General features: G+C 53.3%; 2 protein-coding genes across 2 annotated transcripts in view; both read left to right on the top strand.

Moving 5' to 3' along the window:
- The window catches only part of RUSC2 (RUN and SH3 domain containing 2), a 59,622-nt gene extending 55,522 nt beyond the window's left edge, over positions 1–4,100 (top strand). The window contains 3 exon segments of the mRNA XM_017746583.1: positions 30–946; positions 1,998–2,171; positions 2,488–4,100. Of these exon segments, the coding sequence (XP_017602072.1) occupies positions 30–946; positions 1,998–2,171; positions 2,488–2,668 (1,272 nt within the window). The 3' untranslated portion in view covers positions 2,669–4,100.
- Positions 4,101–10,715: 6,615 nt separating this feature from the next.
- The window catches only part of LOC108449702, a 12,068-nt gene continuing 5,617 nt past the window's right edge, over positions 10,716–17,166 (top strand). Inside the window, exon 1 of the mRNA XM_017746574.1 lies at positions 10,716–10,936. Within this exon, the coding sequence (XP_017602063.1) occupies positions 10,834–10,936 (103 nt within the window). The 5' untranslated portion in view covers positions 10,716–10,833. The remainder of the gene's footprint in view (positions 10,937–17,166) is intronic.

Raw genomic sequence — 17,166 nt, 5'->3', positions numbered from 1 at the left:
TTTGTGGCTTGTCTCCCGGTGTGCGCCAGCCTCTTTTCGAGCAACTCCTGCTCCTGCTTCAGCCTCTCTCCCTGCTGCCTTTCAACCTGGACCTCCTCTTTGAGCACCACCTAATGCAGATGGGCAAAGAGCAGCAGCAGCAAAAGGAGCTGCTGCGTGTGAAGCAGGACCTGCTGCTTTCCGTGCACTCCACCCTGCAGCTGATGCGGACCCGGGGCAGCAGCGAGGATCCCGACGGCTGCAGCACTGCTCCTGAGACATGCCAAGGGGGTGCCAGAGATGGTGACATCTCACCAGGGCACAGCCCACAGCAAGCTGTGAGTGAGAAGAGGATCAAGGGAGTGGGGGCCTCCTGCGGAGAAGGTGACAGGCAGGAAGAGCAGAGTAAGATGCAAGAGAGCACATGGGAGGGGAAGAAGGACAAACAGGCAGGCTGGTGGTACCAGCTCATGCAGACCTCTCAGATTTACATTGAGGGCTCAGCCGAAGGCTCGAAGTTCATCCGCTCTGAGAAGAAGAAGGCGGATTTGAACCCTGCGCCCAGGTCAGTGGAGACCCACAAGGCACCACCTCCCCGAGAAGGGGTGGTGGAGGGTGCAGAGGCTTGTCCCATTGCAGAGGGCAACGTGGAGGAGAGGCCCAAGGCAGCCAGCAAGCCAAGTCCTGAAGCCGTGGAAGAGCCCTTGGAAAAGCCCCAGCAGGTAGTGGTCGGCGAAGAGGTGAAAGAACGGAGCTGGCCCTTCTGGATGGGCAGCCCCCCAGACTCTGTGCTTACCGAGCTGAAGCGCAGCAAGGAGAAGGAAACTCAGCAAAGAGTCGGAGCAGCAGCAGCAGCAGCCCCCCAAGAGGACAGCAGCACCAGTGCATCAGAGGGCAGCCAGCCCATCAAGTGGGGACACTTGTTTGGGTCCAGGAAGGTACAAAAAGAGCCCAGGCAACCAAACAGGTAAGGGCAGCTGTGTTTTGGGGCTGAGAAGGGCTGGTTAACCTGGAGTGTGGCAGTACAGGTGGAAGTCAGGCCAATAGCTGACCGCTGGGCTACACCATGGTGGTGCATCATGGGTCTGTAACCCTGCTCAGTCCTGCCAGCCTGCCTTAATTCTTCCCATTGCCTTGCTCAGTCCATCTCATAGGCTTTCCTCTTCTGTCTGAGCTCTGCTGATGCCTTAAGAGGCCTCCTAGAAACAGAGACCAGACAGGAGTAAGGAAAGAAGGTAGGTATTTATTTGAAAGCCCTTCAAAGGTACCCCCTGGCTGGGGAGCCAGAGGCTATTGCCAAGATGGACCCCGAGATGGACAGCAGGTCCCGAGTTCTTCACACTTTTATAGGTTTGGTTCATTTGCATAGCAGGGTTAATTCTCCAATTAAAGCTTCAGTTTAATGGTGTAATTTCTCCTCTGCTTGCCCCCCTTGCTCTTTGGTTTATACCTTTTGGACCTAGGATGGTCTGGGTGTCCTTGGAGAGCAGGCCTGGACAGGCTTTGTTACGTCTACGTAGCATGAAAGAGCAGAAGTTAACAGGCTACAAGAAACTTCGAAGTTACACACTAAGCAATACAGAATTTGAAAAATGTAACAGTTAAAACCTAAGGCATCACTACCACTACCTTGGCATCTAAACTCTGCTACACGGCCCCATCATCGCCTCATCCCTCCCAAAACCACATACTGAGTACAGAACATGGAGCCATCCCTGTTGCTCACAACAGGTTGAGGGGGAGGCATGAAGTTGTCCCCGGTAGCTGAGACCTCCCCGCACTGTCTCTCCCTCTATATACCCTTACTGCTCCTGAAAATGACCACTGGAAATGTCCTTCCCAGTCCAGGCTGTGGTGTTACAGCTGAGCTCTCCCTGCCTGGAGACCTGGGGCACTGCCTAGCAGTGCACTTTGTGCATGAAGCCAAACCTCTAAGGCATGACCTTGCCATGGAAGCAGCTGCTCTGTTCCCCGGGTGCGGTTTCCTGCCACTGACTGCTTCTGTCTCCTCCTTCCAGGCTGCCCTCTGGCTGGCTGAGCTTGGACAAGTCCGTGTTCCAGCTGGTGGCCCAGACAGTTGGGGCTAGCATGTGGCGTGAAGCAGCCCCAGAGCCAGATCCTCCCCATCCAGAACCACCTGAGGCACCCGCTGTGGCACAACCAGCCCGGGGGATGTCTCCTCACCCTACCTGGTGAGTGGCACCAAGTGGTCAATCCTGCAGGTGCTGGGATGGGGTAGGTTGAGGGTGGCACGGCTCTACCTGTTGCAGTTTGCCTGACCCCCTTCGTAGTCGTGGACCAGGGAATGGTTGGGGGCAGTGATGCAGCTTGTGCATCTATCCACCACAGCTCCACAGTCTGCGGGTGGTGGGGAGCTGGGGGGGCAGTTGGGAGCCTGGCTGGCAAGGGAAGCAGGGGGTGTTTTCCTCTCTCCTCTGGGCCTGTGGTGGTCCCTGGGTGGGGTGAGTGTCCTGAGGTGAGCTAACCCTACTTTCCTTCTGCCTGCAGTGAGGTGAAAGCTCTTTGCCATCACATTGCCACTGAGGCAGGACAACTGAGCTTCAACAAAGGGGATATTCTGCAGGTCATCTCCAAGGTGGATGGTGACTGGCTGCAGTGCAGCCTTGGCTCTGAGAAGGGACTGGTGCCCATCATGTACGTCACCCACCCTGAGGACGAGGACTATTGACACGTTTAGGAGGCCAAGCACAGTTCCCTGGGCTGCTGAGGCTCCTCTGGGGTAGCCTACCCTGCCAGAGGAACAAACACAGCTTCTTGCTAGTTTCTTACCTTTCCTGCCATTACAGAATACAGTAACCGTAGGTGGTTCCTTCTTGCTCCTCCTTGTGCAGCTGCCAAAGGCCAACTTAGCCCCCCGGGGTCTTCTGCGAGCTGCACCTCGTATTGCCAGGCATCGCCATGCATGCAGCCACACCAGGGACCGCCTGACCCCCCCTCCGCCCCGCACTGTCTCCAGCACCCACAGGCCATGGACTTGTACATTACAGGAACCCAAGCAGTCCCTGCCAGGGCAGCGCTGCCCTGCTGCCCAGCTGTTGGATGCTGGAGGGGGCAGGATGCTGGCCGTCCCTTCCCTGAGGGTGGCAGTGCAGTCTGCAGCCTCCAGCATCCCCAGCATCCTCAGCCACAGGGGTGGGAGCACCCTGCGTTGTCAGGGTCCCTTCGAGGCTGGGCTGAGGGGTTGTGTTTGATGGGGCACTGCAAGGTAGGCTCCCCCACACTGGAGCATCCCGGTCCTAGTGTGCTGTAGTGGTTCCTGGTGGGGTGTACTGGGACAAGTGGCCTGGCAGTGCCACACTGCAGGGCTGGGGCTGTGCGTGGCCACAGCCAGGGGAGGGGGACAGGGTATGTGTGTGCGTGTGGAGCAAAGGGGTGTGTGGGGTTGTGAGGAAGGCACAGGGATGTTCAGTGTTATGTAGGTCCAGGATGGGTAGTGCCACCCTGTGCAGAGATGGGTGCTTTGGGGGGGGGCCCTGCACCCTCCACACTGAGCAGGGAACCAGCGCCTGGGATGCTCAGTGGAGGGGCGCTGGAGGGGAGGGAATGAGGGCAGGGTCCCTGACTGGGCTAGGGATTTGGGGGCTGTGCTCCCAGCAAGTAGATTGGGGGTGCTCCTAGAGGGAGCTGGGGAGCCTGGGGAGGGAGGGGTGGTGCTCCCTTTGGCACAGGGTTTCTGGTCTTGCTGAGCAGTGCTGTGGGGTGGGGGGGATAAGTGTTGTGCACAAACACAAGGGGATACTGGAGGTCCTGGGGTCCTTGGTAGAGGCAATGCCAGTCAACCCCTTCCTTGCCATGTTCATGCCGCCTGCTGTAGTGGGGATCTTCACCTGCCTGTCAGGTGGGGAACAGTGTTAATGAAAGGCCATGCCAGTATTTGGTGCCATGGCCAGCTTGACGCTGTTCACAGCATCGTGCCTGGGCTGGCTTCACCATGGCAAGGGGCCCTGGTCTTGCTAGGTTACCTCCTGCTTGTACATCGCTTAGCGGATGTTGCACCATATTTAATTTGTATTTCCCTGTTAGAATGAGGTGTCTCGCCTTTATTTATTTCTTTATTTATGATGCATATTAATAAAAAAGGTGCTGATTGAGCTCCCTGCTACCCAGACTTGTGATTTCGGTGTATCCCTGGGAAGGGTCTGGTGGTTACCGTTGCTGGGACACTGCACTCCAGGCTTCCTCCTGCGTTCACCACAGCCTACACCAGACCTTCAGGAGGAGATAGGTTGCCCCCAGCAATCAAACCTGTCAGTTCAGGCCTGGAGGGTTGGGGGAGTGGGCACTACACATGATGATAGGTTGTGGGGAGGCAGTGCTGTTTGGGGTTCCTTGGGCATTGCTTGCGGGGACCCAAGCAGGTTTCAGACAGATCACACCATTTCAGCCTGGAATCTGCTTCTCCTGGGTCATGGGAAGGTGAAGGTGAAGGAGGAGTTGTGGGCTGGGACCCATAGGCTGGGACAACCTGGCCATGAATTTCAGTGGCTATGGCTCACTCACAAGGAAGGACTTCAGGGATTCTAAACTTAGACTCACAACAAACATTGGGCCTCCAAGTCCACTATGAACCTCAAGAGCCACCTCTTCTCTTTACCTTTCAGCAGCTCAAAAGGAGAAGGGAAAATCGCTGCTTGCGGCTCCAGCCTTCTCTGCGAGAACACCGCTCTGGAGTTTGCTGCGTCCGTGTGGACAAATGATCTGCACACGTGCAGTGCGTCAAAACTGCTGGAAAAAAATGTACAAGTGAAGAAGTATAAACCCCTGTCCTGGCCCAGAGCAGCACAGAGCATCCAGGGCTTGTACATGGGCTGCTTTTATTAAGCTCTCAGAGCAGGCAATGGTCAGGGCTGTTTCCAAGTTCCATGGAGCCAGGCTGCTCTCCCTGCATGCACTGGCTGGCCCAGATGAGGAAGGGGACCATGTGCTGGCAAACAGCCCCCCGGGGTGCTGAGTCAGCCCTGGGGCAGGAAAGGGGATTTCCAGCTGCCTGCATTGTGGGCACTGAGCAGCTCACTGGGTGCTTGTTGCTGGGGTAGCCTTGGATGCAGGGGAGGCACAGAGGGGTGGTTAAGGTGTCAGAGGCTGGATTTGGGATTGCTGCTATGGGGCTTGCAACTGCTGAGGTCTTCTTTGGGGTCATCAGGCTGAAGTCAAGCAGATCCAGGTTGGTGGCTATCAGATAGCCTGGGCCAACCAGAAACTGGCCACAGGGCACAAAGCCCATGAATCCAGTGAGGCTGGAAGAACACAGCAATGTGTATGGGACATTGGGACAGTATGGAACAGAGCTGTGACCACGTGGCCCTGCTGGTGGCCTGGTCCTGGAGGGTCAGCTGTAGGATCCTGGTGGGGACATGAGCCTATGAACTGTGTCAGGGTCATGCTAAGCAGGAAGAAAAGACACTGGGCATCTGTAGATATTCATCATGGGAACTCCAGCTCTCTGGGGGACACTGCTGGCCAGGGCCAGGCACCTCAGCTGGTGTGGGCACCTCGTATGTCCTGAGGTGCAGAGCCAGGCCAGGGGCAGCTCTGGACCAGCACCAAGATGCACAGTCAGTCCTGCCTGTCTCATGTCACCTGTCTCATGTCACCTGAGCAGCAGCAGTGTCCTCCTCTCATGCTCCTTGCATGCAGCTCTGAGCTGCTGCTCAGCAAAATTGCTCCTGGCTTCTTTTCAGATCTCAAAGCAGATCTTAGCAAAGAAGTGCTGGGCTCTGTGGGTGAGCCCTGGGAGCAGAGATTCATCATGTGGGAAGCAAAGAGGAGCCCAGTTTGATGGAACAGGAATCTGCTCTGCATGGTACAGAGGTTAGGGGTGATGACACACATGACTGTGGGACCCAGTGCTGGCAGGGGTAGTCATGGGGTGACAGCATGGCTGGGGCAGATTTAGGGTGCAATGGGAGTCCAGATGTGCATGAAAATCTGAGGGACATGTGCCAGCTGAGAGGAGGGGACCTGCTGGTGTCAAGTGCTAGGGGTCCTGGCAGGTCCCTGTCACTGTTGTGCGCAGGGACGGCGAAAAATGACATCGATTCAGGTCAGAGAAGTATGGTCGAAGCCAGAGCTAAGACCATGTTTCATGGAAAGCTCATCTTTTATAGTGTGGTTCGCAATAAAGAAATTACATGATTGGCTTATTCACCCACCACCTCTCAAGGTGATAGGTTGAGCAGTATAATGCCCATCTGTAAATATTATTTTTCCATGTACCCAAAACAATATGCAGTTCTCATAACAATTACGCAGCTGCAAAGAGTTCACTTTTCTCTAACTGCTTTCTCATGAGACACTGCGTAAGAACAAAAGCTTCTCACAGGAAAGCTGTGAGGAGCTTCTGAGAAGCTGCAAGAAGCTCTCTACCAGCTTTTTAGCATCCACAGGTCCCCTTGGACCTTCTCTGCCCAGGTCATTGGAACCTGGATTATGCTCACAGGTCAAAGGCTCTGACCATGGACCCTGGGTGCCTGTCAGTGCTGAAGGAACTCTGGAATGTATGGGTCCACTGGAAAGGCCTGATACATATTGGAGGAGAGAAGGGAATGCCTTTCCTTCCTATACCCTTCCTGGCAGTGACACACACACAATTCATAGAATTAAAGAATGGTTTGGGTTGGAAGGGGTATTAAAGATCACCTAGTTCCACCCCTCTACCATGGGCAGGGATGCCACTCACTAGATCAAGTTGCTCAAAGGCCCATCCAGTCTGGCCCCATCCTTGAACATTTGAAATCCCACAAGTCTGTGCCATGATGGGCAGGGGCTGCCAGACTGGGGATGGGCATGCAGGTGATTCTGACGTATTTGTGGCCACTACTTTGGGGTCATAAAACTAAGTACCAGCTCATATTAACCTCTGAGAAATTTGTGTGAGCTCAAAGCAGCTGAATATGCAGCTTTTGGGCCAGTCCAGCTGCAGCCCAGCCTGGGGACTGGCCAGCTCCCTGCACCACCTCTGTCCCAGCCAGGAGTCACGGGAGCCACTTCCCAGGTCCCTGGCCAGTGTGACCCCACTTGTGACAGCAGGCCAGGAGTGCTGGGCTGACACTGGGGCACAGCCTGGTTCCCGCTGGAGGAAGGACAGTGCTGCTCTTGCGGCTCCATCCTGAGGCTCAGCACTGAAATCAGCTCCTGCCACACTGACTTCCTCCCTCGGGCCCTTCGCTGACTCCCTCTCTGCCTCACTGCCTCCAGCAGCACACCAAAACCCACGAGGCCTCCTCTGAGTGAACTTCAGTGGCAGCACTGCCCGTGAGCAGCTTTCATGGCCCAGGGCCCTCTTCCCCTCGCTGGGATGCTTGTGGGGCAAGGGCCAGTCTGGCACCAGCAGCTGCATGTTCCATGTCAGGGAAGGACTGGCAAGCCAGATGCCGCTCCTGGAGAGCTTCGTGCGGGGGAGGAGCACGTGTGGGTGCAAGCACTGACTTCCAGCTGCAGGCAGAAGCCCATTCAGACACTGGTTTCTCCTCTGTAGCGACCAGTGACAGGACCTGAGAGAATGGCCTGAAGCTGAGTCAGAGGATCTTTAGGTTGGATATTAGGAAAAGGTTCTTCACCCAGAGGATGGTTGGGCACTGGAACAGGCTCCCCAGGGAAGTGGTCACAGCTGGTCACCGTGGTCACCAAGCCTGACAGAGCTCAAGAAGTTTGGACAGCACTCTCAGTCCCAAGGTGTGACTCTTGGGGAAGTCCTGTGCACGGCAAAAATTTGGACTCGATAATCCATGTGGGTTCTTTCCAACTCAGCTCATTCTGTGACTCTCTGATTCTCCAGGGTATGGCCCCAGCAATGGGGCCTCTGCTCCAGAGGAGGGAAGCAGACCTCTTTGCACCATGGATACACCTTTGGGAACAGCAATCCCAAATGAAAGGAAGGGGCAGGGTGTAGTGCTACTGCTGCTGGTCTTCAAGCACCCCCATGACTAGTTTGCAATAGCAGGCAGGGGCAAGCAAGGTGTCAGTGTGTGGCTTTCCACATGCACCACAAGACTGGGGGAAAGATGGGGAACTGAGCTCTGTGCAGGAAATATGGGCCAAGCATGTTCCCAGAAACATGGGAAAAGGGCTGCCTGCTGGGGACAGCCACAACATGCTTTTTTTCCATGATATTGCATAATTATCAGAGACTGAAAAGTCCAGGGATTTCTTAATCAGCATCAAAAAGGGGAAATACGTGGAAATGAGGAAACAGATAAAGCAGCATGGTCACAGTGTCCAGCAATCCTGCAAAGAGGTAAAGGCAGCTCTCCAGGGCTCCTGCTATCAAAAGGTAGAGAGGAAGCAGCCGGAATAAACACCCACCAGGGCCATAGGTTATTCAAAACAGAGAGGCTCCCTAAAAGAGAACAAGTCATGTCTAGAGGACAAAAGCAGTATCAGACAGGTAAGACGTAAATTTTTGATAAGACAAAAAAGAGAGCAGAGACCCGTAGAAGCAGCCAGCAGCCCTTTTTGCAAACACTTCAAGAGCTCCAAATCTGCCACAATGTCTGTAAGGTCGACAGGAGAGCATTTCCTTGCAGCAGAGTGACCTCCCTGGGGTGACACAATTGCTGCGAAACGTGGCTCCAGTGCCAGTGCCCTGCAAGGTTTGTGGTGAAGCAGGACACACTCCTGGCAGTGTGCCTGGACCCTGGCATTGCAGGATGTGTGGACCCTAACATTGCAGCATGCCTGGACTATGGCATTGCAGCGGGATGCAGCTCCTCTCCAGCCTACACCTGCTGAGATCCAGCCTGCCCATCCTCCCACCTGAGCCAGATCTGCTGGGTGCAGCTGTCTGTGTGGCTTTCAGTTTGCCTGGTGTGACCAGAACATGTTGGACCCTGTGGAGAAAGCAGAACTGTCTTGCAACACCCCTCCATCCTCCCTGCCAGAGCCCGGGTTACACTCGAGGCTGAATTTTTGTGATGTGGAGCAAGGAGAAGTGTGAAAAATTAGAGAGCTTCCTGACTGCTTGGGCCACACTTCCTCCATGGCTTTTGAGGTTTCACATGAGGCCATGAAGGGTTTTCAGAGATGCCAGATACTGGTAGCATAGGAGCTGAGAGCCATTGTGCTGCTGAGAGTGGTGCAGAGTGAGACCAGGGATGTGATTTTTTTAGACTTTTTTAATTTATGGGATTCTCCTACTCCTTTTGCACTGATTCTCCAAATTGAAGAACTCATTCCTACTGATGCTGTTTGCTTCTGCAGCTCTTCAATTTTTTTTCTTGAAAAGCCCAGACACACCAAGGGGCAGGGAGAGGTAACCTCTGAGTTGCTGCTGTTGCTGGAGGCAGAGCAGCAGCTGCTTCCCTCCACTCCCCAAACCTCCCAGATACCTGAGACAGAGCACACCTACCTCCCGAGTACCTCCCAGGCTGTGCCCAGCTGCCATGCCAGGGTCCTCTCTGTGCACTTGCAGCCCCAGGACACACTTTCCAGGGCAAATTTGTTTGAGAACAGTGAACTCTCTATGGGTGAGCTTCATATTTGAGCAAAGGAAATAAAAAGGCAGGTCCATGGAGGTGGGGACCCCTAGCCCTGCCAGCTCTGTTGCAGGAAGAGGTGAAACACAGACAAGGGAGAAGAGGCTGAGACTGATTTTTTGAGCCTAGGAGGGAATGTGGCTGGGCAGTCTCCTTCTCTGTCCCTCAGAGGTAAAAGAATTCAGGGGTATCTGCCCCCAAGCAGGTCCTATAATGGCAGAAAAATAAGAAAACAAGAATTCCACCATGTTTTGCCTAGGGTTAGATTTTGGGGGTGTCTGGGGGGAGTATATTGGGAGAGAGCCACTCTGCACTGACCTGCTCAGTGCTGCTAATAAAGGTGTTGCAGGGTGTGCAAATCAGCAGAAAGCAGAATCTGATGCCAGGTGTGTGAGCAGCAGTCCTTGCTGAGGAGCACAACAGAGGAAGGCCATCACAGAGAGCTGCAGCCTGGCTGTGAAGCCTCAGAGAAGACCTGAGGGCTTGTTTTTCTCCTAGTTGTGTGTTTCAGCTGGGATGCAGGCCAGGCACATCCAGCAAGGTGGCTGGAGATGCACAAAGTCATCAGGTCCTGCCCTAAACGTCCTCTGATAGTTGGGTCTGCTGCTGTGGCCAGTGCCATCAGCCTCCAGCTGCACAGACAGCCTCACCAGCAGCCCCTTTTCTGCCCCACTGCTGACTCGGGCTGGCCTCCCACCCCTTCATGGTCATTCTGGCTCCCACCATGTTTTGACAACGCAATGTGCCACAGCACTTGAGCTTGAGGCCACCAGGGCTCTTGTCACCTTCTGCCCAAGCACCTGCTCTCAGCCCAGTCCTGAGCACCCAAACACTCCTGCCAAAACCTGGGCTTTCCCATCCATGACACACACTGCCAGGTAATTAAGATCATCTGTGCCCTTCAGAAGTCCATTATCACAATGCTTATCCAGGCAGTAACAAGGTGAGGGTTGTCCTGATGTAGTTACTTGCTTGACTTTCTGGGTGAGTATGGAAGCCACATATTCCTGCTACAGCCCAGCCAGAACACCTCACAAGTCCTTCTGAGATCTGTGCTGGGAGAGAAGGCAATGCAGCTCTGGTTAGTAGCTGCTCCTGACAGAAGACCTAAAACCACTGGTTTTAGACAAGCGATTGGAGACAGCGAGATTGCAAAAGGGTCATGGAGCTGAAAGAGAAAGAAGGCAGCGCTGACACTGGCGGAGTTTCCCTCTCCAATGAGGAAGCCTCTTGCACCATATGTGATTTCTCTGTGTGCCTGCTTCCTTTCCGTGCTTGCACCACTCACAATCAGACGGGTGTGCACTGAGGCAGCTGGCGTGGCTGAGACCTCAATTCTGCCCTGGGAGCATAGGCAAATATGGCCCTGCGATGGATGTTTCTCCTGCTCCTCACACTTCTGCTGGCTGCACAAAATAATGGTAACTCCTATGCCAGAAATCATGGAAAACCCCAGGAAAGAGGTAAGAAGTGCTCCCTCCTCTGCCCGCAAGAGAGGGTTTTACTGTGCTCCTGCCACAGAGCTATGGGGCACCTTCATGGCTTGCAGGATACAGCATCTGTATCAGAGAGGTCTGATGTCCACACTGGGGCCCCAGTCCCCCAGCTGGGTTGTGGTTAGGAGGAGCTCTGTTTGGGGATGGAGGGCAGCAAAGCTTGGGGTGCTGGGAAAGTCTCTGCAGGGTCTGTAGTGTTCCTCCATGGAGATGGAAATACAAGATGTCCATCTGTCCTTGCACAGTGTGAGGGTGCCTAGTCCTCACCACAGAGGAGGTGGGCGCTGGTGCCCAAAAGAGACCTGGGGAGCCACGAGCTGAGCCCCTGGGTGCCCAGGAGAGCCTGGGGACAGGAGTTATAATATTCTGGGATTGCACTTTAATGGGCTTCCTTGGCGCTGGAAGGGTCAGGGCATCTCCAGGGTTCCTCTGGGCTCTTCCTACATTGGCTGCACACTTTGATGCCAGCAGAGTCAGTGGAATTCGCAGGCTCACTGACTGCACTGTGTTACCTGCCCTCCCAGGAAGCTGCAATGTCCGGCAATTGAGCTGTGGGTCCAGGGACTGTGACCTTGCATTAGTCTGTATCTGTCTGGAGTATTTCTCTAAACTAATTTTCCTGGAGCTAGATGATAAAAATCATTAAACTAGCATCTAATCATGTCGTCCTGGTCCACTGCAGTGTTGTGTCTGGGTGGATGCAGGCTAGAGAAAACAGCTGATCTAGTGGCTGTGACAGAGTACAGGGAGTGGGATCAGAAACTTTAATTGGTGATGTGAAGTGGCATTAGGGTCTGTACTGTGTGAGAGGCGTCACGGGAGCCCATTTCCAGGGAAAATGTGACCGTGTGGTTGCAGACAGTGGAAGCACAGCACACTGTAACGCAAAAAACAAGGGCTAAAACTGCAACAGAGGATATTCTCCTGCCCAGGGCATCTTTCTGCTGCCCAGATCCCTGATGAAGCTGTTCTCCCACGCCCACATGTGCAACCATGTCACGTTGTGTGGCTTTCCTGTTTGTTTTCAAGGTGCACAATAAGACCAGGATCTGTCTGTGTTGTGTACAGTGGGATGCAACAGGGGCCTGTAGGCCTGCAGACCCTTGTCACACTCTGCAGATCTCAGTCACCCAGCCATCCCCAGAGGAGTCTGGGGCTGCCTGTGGCAGAGACGATATTGCTGAGTTTGCACCTTGGTGTTTGTGAAAAGAGGAACCAAGACAAAAACATGTGGTGGCTACGCCCAGCAGCGTGAGCAGCCCTGCCTGCATCCTCAGCACGTGTGCTCATCCCATCCTGGCACCTCTGCTGAGGTCCCACCCGACGGATCAGGGTCCTTCTCTTGCAGAGGAGCAGGGCAAGGAAGATGGCTGGAGTGAGGCAGGAGGGTCCCTCCCGCCCCTGCTAGGGTGGAATGGGCTGACAGTGGCAGTGGGGCAGGGTAAAGCTGTAGGACAGAGAGAGGGAACAACAGGGTGGGACCCCTGATTATATCCCATGTCCCTGGCAGATACAGGGTACAACCCATTGTGCATGGTGCTGCAGAGAACAGTGCAGAGAAGAGCAGCCCAGCCACAGGCACAGGATGTGGTTGTTATGTGCGGTTGGCATGGCTGCTCTGCTCACCCTGTCATGGGGACACTGTACACTGAGCAGGGTGCATTGTGGCATTATCCTATTGTCACCTTATTGCCTTGCTGTGCTGCTCCTCTCACAGGGTGTTTTTCCTCCCTGAAATGCCGTACCTGCACAAAACTCCCCTCCCTTTACAGTCCCAGTGCACCTGAAGACAGGTGGAGAAGCTTCTAGGGCACGTTTTCTGTGCAAATGCACAGATCCAAGCCGGTCCTGACCCCTTTTTCATCAGCCTTGCTTGACACTGTCTTGACTGGGGGGTGGGAGGGTGGTAGCTAAAACTAAGCCACACCCAATCTGAAAGTTTTTGTGTCAGTCAAATTCCAAACTGTGCCTGAACAAATCCTGCGGGGAACATGAATGCTAAGAGGTACTGCACAGGAGTGCCTTGGGCTTGACACCCAGGGGTGGTGAACTGTGTGCTCCATCACGCTTCCACTTCCCATCATCAGAGCACAGATTCAGGAAACATGGATTTTGCCTCCTGTTCTTAGACATCTCTCAGATGTCTTTAGCATCTGGTAGACCACTACAGGTTAGAGTGCCTCTGTTTCCCAGCTCCTCCCACAATGCCTTTTTCAGTGACCTGCTTTGCCACCCCCTTTCCCTGCCATGACTCCCAGGCAGAGCATCCCCAAGGTCTCGCTGAGGCTCCTTTTCCACCACTCTTAAAGACCCACTCAGCAGCTTTGATTGCCAGTGAGGAGTACAGAGATGCTCTCAGACCCATTTTTGTGCTCTCAGTACCTGCAATAAACACTCCACTGACAGAAAGAGTGACTGCTTTTCTTAGCTCCTCTCAGCAAGCACAGGGCATCGAACACAGCAAGGCTGCTGCGCACTTTGCTGTCACCTCTCTCAGCTGCTCAGCTGCCCTGCCAAAAGGGTTGAACTTTGTCTACTGCTTCTTAGGTTTCACCTTGTCCTTTATTCTTTGTGTGTGAGATAATATAATGTCAGAAAGGACACCTTCTGCTGGTAAGCAAAGGGCTGAACCCAGGAGCCTGACCTGAATTGTCAGCATAGCTATTTCTCTTTTCTCCTGACCCTCCTCTTTTGGCCCATGCTGGGGCTTTGTTTAGCCTGCCAGGCTCAGAACTCCTTGCAGCAGGGGCAGGAAGTCCAGATATTTCTGTAAAAGGCTTTCTATATTCAGAGGTAATAAACAATATGAGCAAGGAGGGTATTCATTTAATAGCATCAACCAGGAAAAAAACCAAAACAGTAAATATCTGCCTTTAGGAGGCAAATAGACCAACCTTTTGTCACCACTCCTGTCTTGGGCATTCAGCATTTCCCATTTCACAGTGAGCACACATTGCACGTTACAAAAGGTGCCTATTTGGTCACATCTACACCATATTTTCCTTGCTGAAATTTCACTTGACTCAGCCTCCTTCCTCTAGCTGGGGCAGAGAGCCTGTGGGCGGCTCTCTGCACACCACTGTGCAGAGTGGTATAAAAAACAGTGTCTGAGGACTGTTCCGTTACTCTCCCAGTTGCTGTTAATCCCTACAAGGCTGAGTGTTTCTTTCCCATTGCTGTCTGAGCACACTCTGTTCTCCATCCGTGCACCGGCTCCCCACATACATCCCGCTGCTTTGTACAAGTGGTGAGCTCCATCTCTCCAGTGGAGGTCCCTTAACAGCTTCCCATGGATATCTCCAAAGCACTCAAACAGTCACCCCGGGTTAGAGCACAGGCTCCTTTGCTCCAAGGTGCCCTTTCCCTGTGGCAATTCTTATGGAATGATTTGGAAAGGAGTGTAAGGAGGGTGAGGACAGAGGTGTCCCTCCCAGCCTGTGCATCTTGACTGCACCCAGCAGTCATGGATTAGTTTCTTCCAATGAGCCTCAAGTGCTAGTCACATGCCTGATAGGCTTGGACTTAACTGGAGATGTGAGGCCAAGTTGGGTTGTAATCAGCAATGTTCTTGAGGTAAAAACAGGCATGGACTGAAAGTGTCTTCTCTTCCCCATTCTGCAGGGAAGCAGAGCTTTCTAGGCTTTACCCTCAAACAATCACCAGAAATGCCAGCAGGAGGGACTCTGAGCAGCTGTAGATGCCTGGATGCAGATGGTGTCAGTGCTGTGACAGGGGGTTCAGCTGTCACAGGAATGTGGGCAGGAGGGAAGCCCTGGAGGAGCTGTGATGTTTGGGCACTGCTGGCAGGGTGCTTTGTGTTCAGGAGGTAAATAGGCTTTGGCAGTCCCTCAGGCTTCCCTGCTGGGGTACACTACCCCTCTGCAAGGCAAGCAAGCTTGTTTTGCCATGCCCATCCCTCTGTCAGACCAGGTTAATTCCTAAAGTGGTTTCTGATGCTGGTGCATTCCCCTGTAGTGGTACTCTCCAGTCACTGGCTTCTTTGAGTATGGGAATGAGCTGTGGGTTCTGCCTGCCTTTTCTGATCTCTCCCACCCACCCCTTGGGCTCCGCTCAGCACAGTCCATACCCAGCTTGGGTCTGGGTGCTGTATCAGCCTCTGTCTGCCCCATACCGGAGCACAACAGGGGCACACCTGGCAGGTCAAAGGGCACAGGGGAGCCCATGGGGAATTTAAAAAGTGGGGCCAAATGATCACCTCCGTTCCCAAATTCAGAGAGATGCTCTAAGACCCATGTTTGCGTTCTCAGTGGCTTGCAGTGCAACTCTCCAATGCAACTGGAAGAACAGTGGTTTTCTCTGTGGAAACAGTGGTTGCTTTTCTTAGCTCTTCTCAGCAAGCACATGGCACCAAACACAGCTCAGAGAGCTTGGCAAGGAAACGATGAGTCGCAGAGATGCCCCTGGTGCTTGCAAGGGGCCCTGTAGGCAGAGGAAGAGCAAGCAGGGAGCAAGAAGGTTTGCCTGCAGGACTGCTCTCCCGTGTAGTCTTTGTGTCCGAAGGGCAGATGTGGCCACTGACACACTGCTGGCACACGTGTCATCTTTGCAGAAGCACATTCCACGTGTCTACCCTCGCCTGAGGCTGCACTGGAAACCACGCTGCATCCCATCAGCATCCCACCATTCCAGCTCAGAAGACACTGACAGGAATACTGAGGAAACCCTGGAGCAAGTCTGCACCTCTGTGGAGCCCTTCTCACCTGAAACAAAGACAACAGAGAAGAGGCTGATGTTCCTGGCAAAGGATGAAGTCTGATAAGTGCCCAGGTCTAAGAAGAATGATTCACTGGAGTCCTGGTGAAGGTGGACAGGCTAGTCAGAAATGTGTGGCTGTTATGCCAGCTCAATTAATGCAATCCCTTTATACCTGTTTCCAGCACAGGAGTCTTACACAGCACCTATTTTCTTGTGCCCATAACCAAGGGAAAGTAACCCAAGTCGCAGGGGGCAAAAGCAGGGACTGGCAGAATGAAGACCAGCCTGTGGTAGGAAAAGACCAGGTTTGAGACCATCTGAGGTACCTGAAGGTGCACAGATCCATGGGACCTGATGAGATGCATGTGTGGGTCCTGAGGGTGGGGGAACAGGCAAAGACACTATCCACCATATTTGAGAAGCTGTAGCAGGGAACTTCCAGTAAAGTTCCCACTGACTGTAAAAAGGAGAAGCACAACCCCCTTTTTAAAAAAGGGAAATGAGGGAGACCCAGGGAACTACAGGCCAGTCAGTCTCTTTTTGGTGCCTGGCAAGATCATGGAGCAGTTCCTGCTGGAAACTTTTCTAAGGCACATGGAAATGATTGGTGATGACTTCACAAAGAGCAAATCATATCTGAGAAATTTGTTGGCCTTCTATGGTGGAGTGACAGCACTGGTAGAAAAGGGAGGAGTGACTGATCCGCCTGGACCTGTGCAAGGCATTTGACACTGTCCTGCATGATATCCTTGTCTCCAAGGTGTGGGTGTGGGTGTGAAGGTGTGGGTTTGATGGATGAACCATGACGTGGGGGAGGAGTTAGCTGGATGGTCACACTCAAAATGTTGCAGTCAGTATATTGATGTCCACTGGCACAGGTTGCCCAGAGAAGCTGTGGATGCCCCATCCCTGGAAGCATTCAAGGCCAGACTGGATAGAGCTTTGGACAACCTGGTGTAGTGGAAAGTGTCCCTGTGCATGGCAGGGGGGCTGGAACTAAATGATCTTCCTTGGGAACCTTCCAGCCCAAGCCATCCTATGCTTTTATGAAAGACTGAGTAAGTCCTAAGTGCCTGTAAACAATAATTAGCATAATGCTAAATATGCCTAATTTCCGTTGTGCCGAAGTTGCACTTTTTAGTAAAAGAAAAAAATTTAAACTTTAAACAAAGACTAGCTCTCATTTGTGCTACAGTAAGTCTGCACTGTACTGCACCTCTAAAGCAGCAACTATGAGATGTAGCTTTTTCAAACACAGAGTTACCCCTGGCCTCTGCAAGGAAGCCCAGTAAGTCTAGAGAGGTTCATTCACAGTTGTTCTAGCAGTAAGAGCTTTGCTGTATGAAAAGACTCAGAGAGAGCTGGAAGCAAGGCAAAGCTCTGCTGTGCAGCTGCAATCACCCTTGCCAGCAGAGCATCCGTGTTTGTGCAAAGACGCTGCCCCAGATACCTCGTGAAATCTGCATCTGTGCCAGCAGAGT

Source organism: Corvus brachyrhynchos, unplaced genomic scaffold, assembly GCF_000691975.1.
Source record: "Corvus brachyrhynchos isolate BGI_N302 unplaced genomic scaffold, ASM69197v1 scaffold139, whole genome shotgun sequence".
NCBI lineage: Eukaryota > Metazoa > Chordata > Aves > Passeriformes > Corvidae > Corvus > Corvus brachyrhynchos.
The sequence above is the reverse complement of the archived record's forward strand: the minus strand, read 5'-3'. Positions and strand labels throughout refer to the sequence as shown.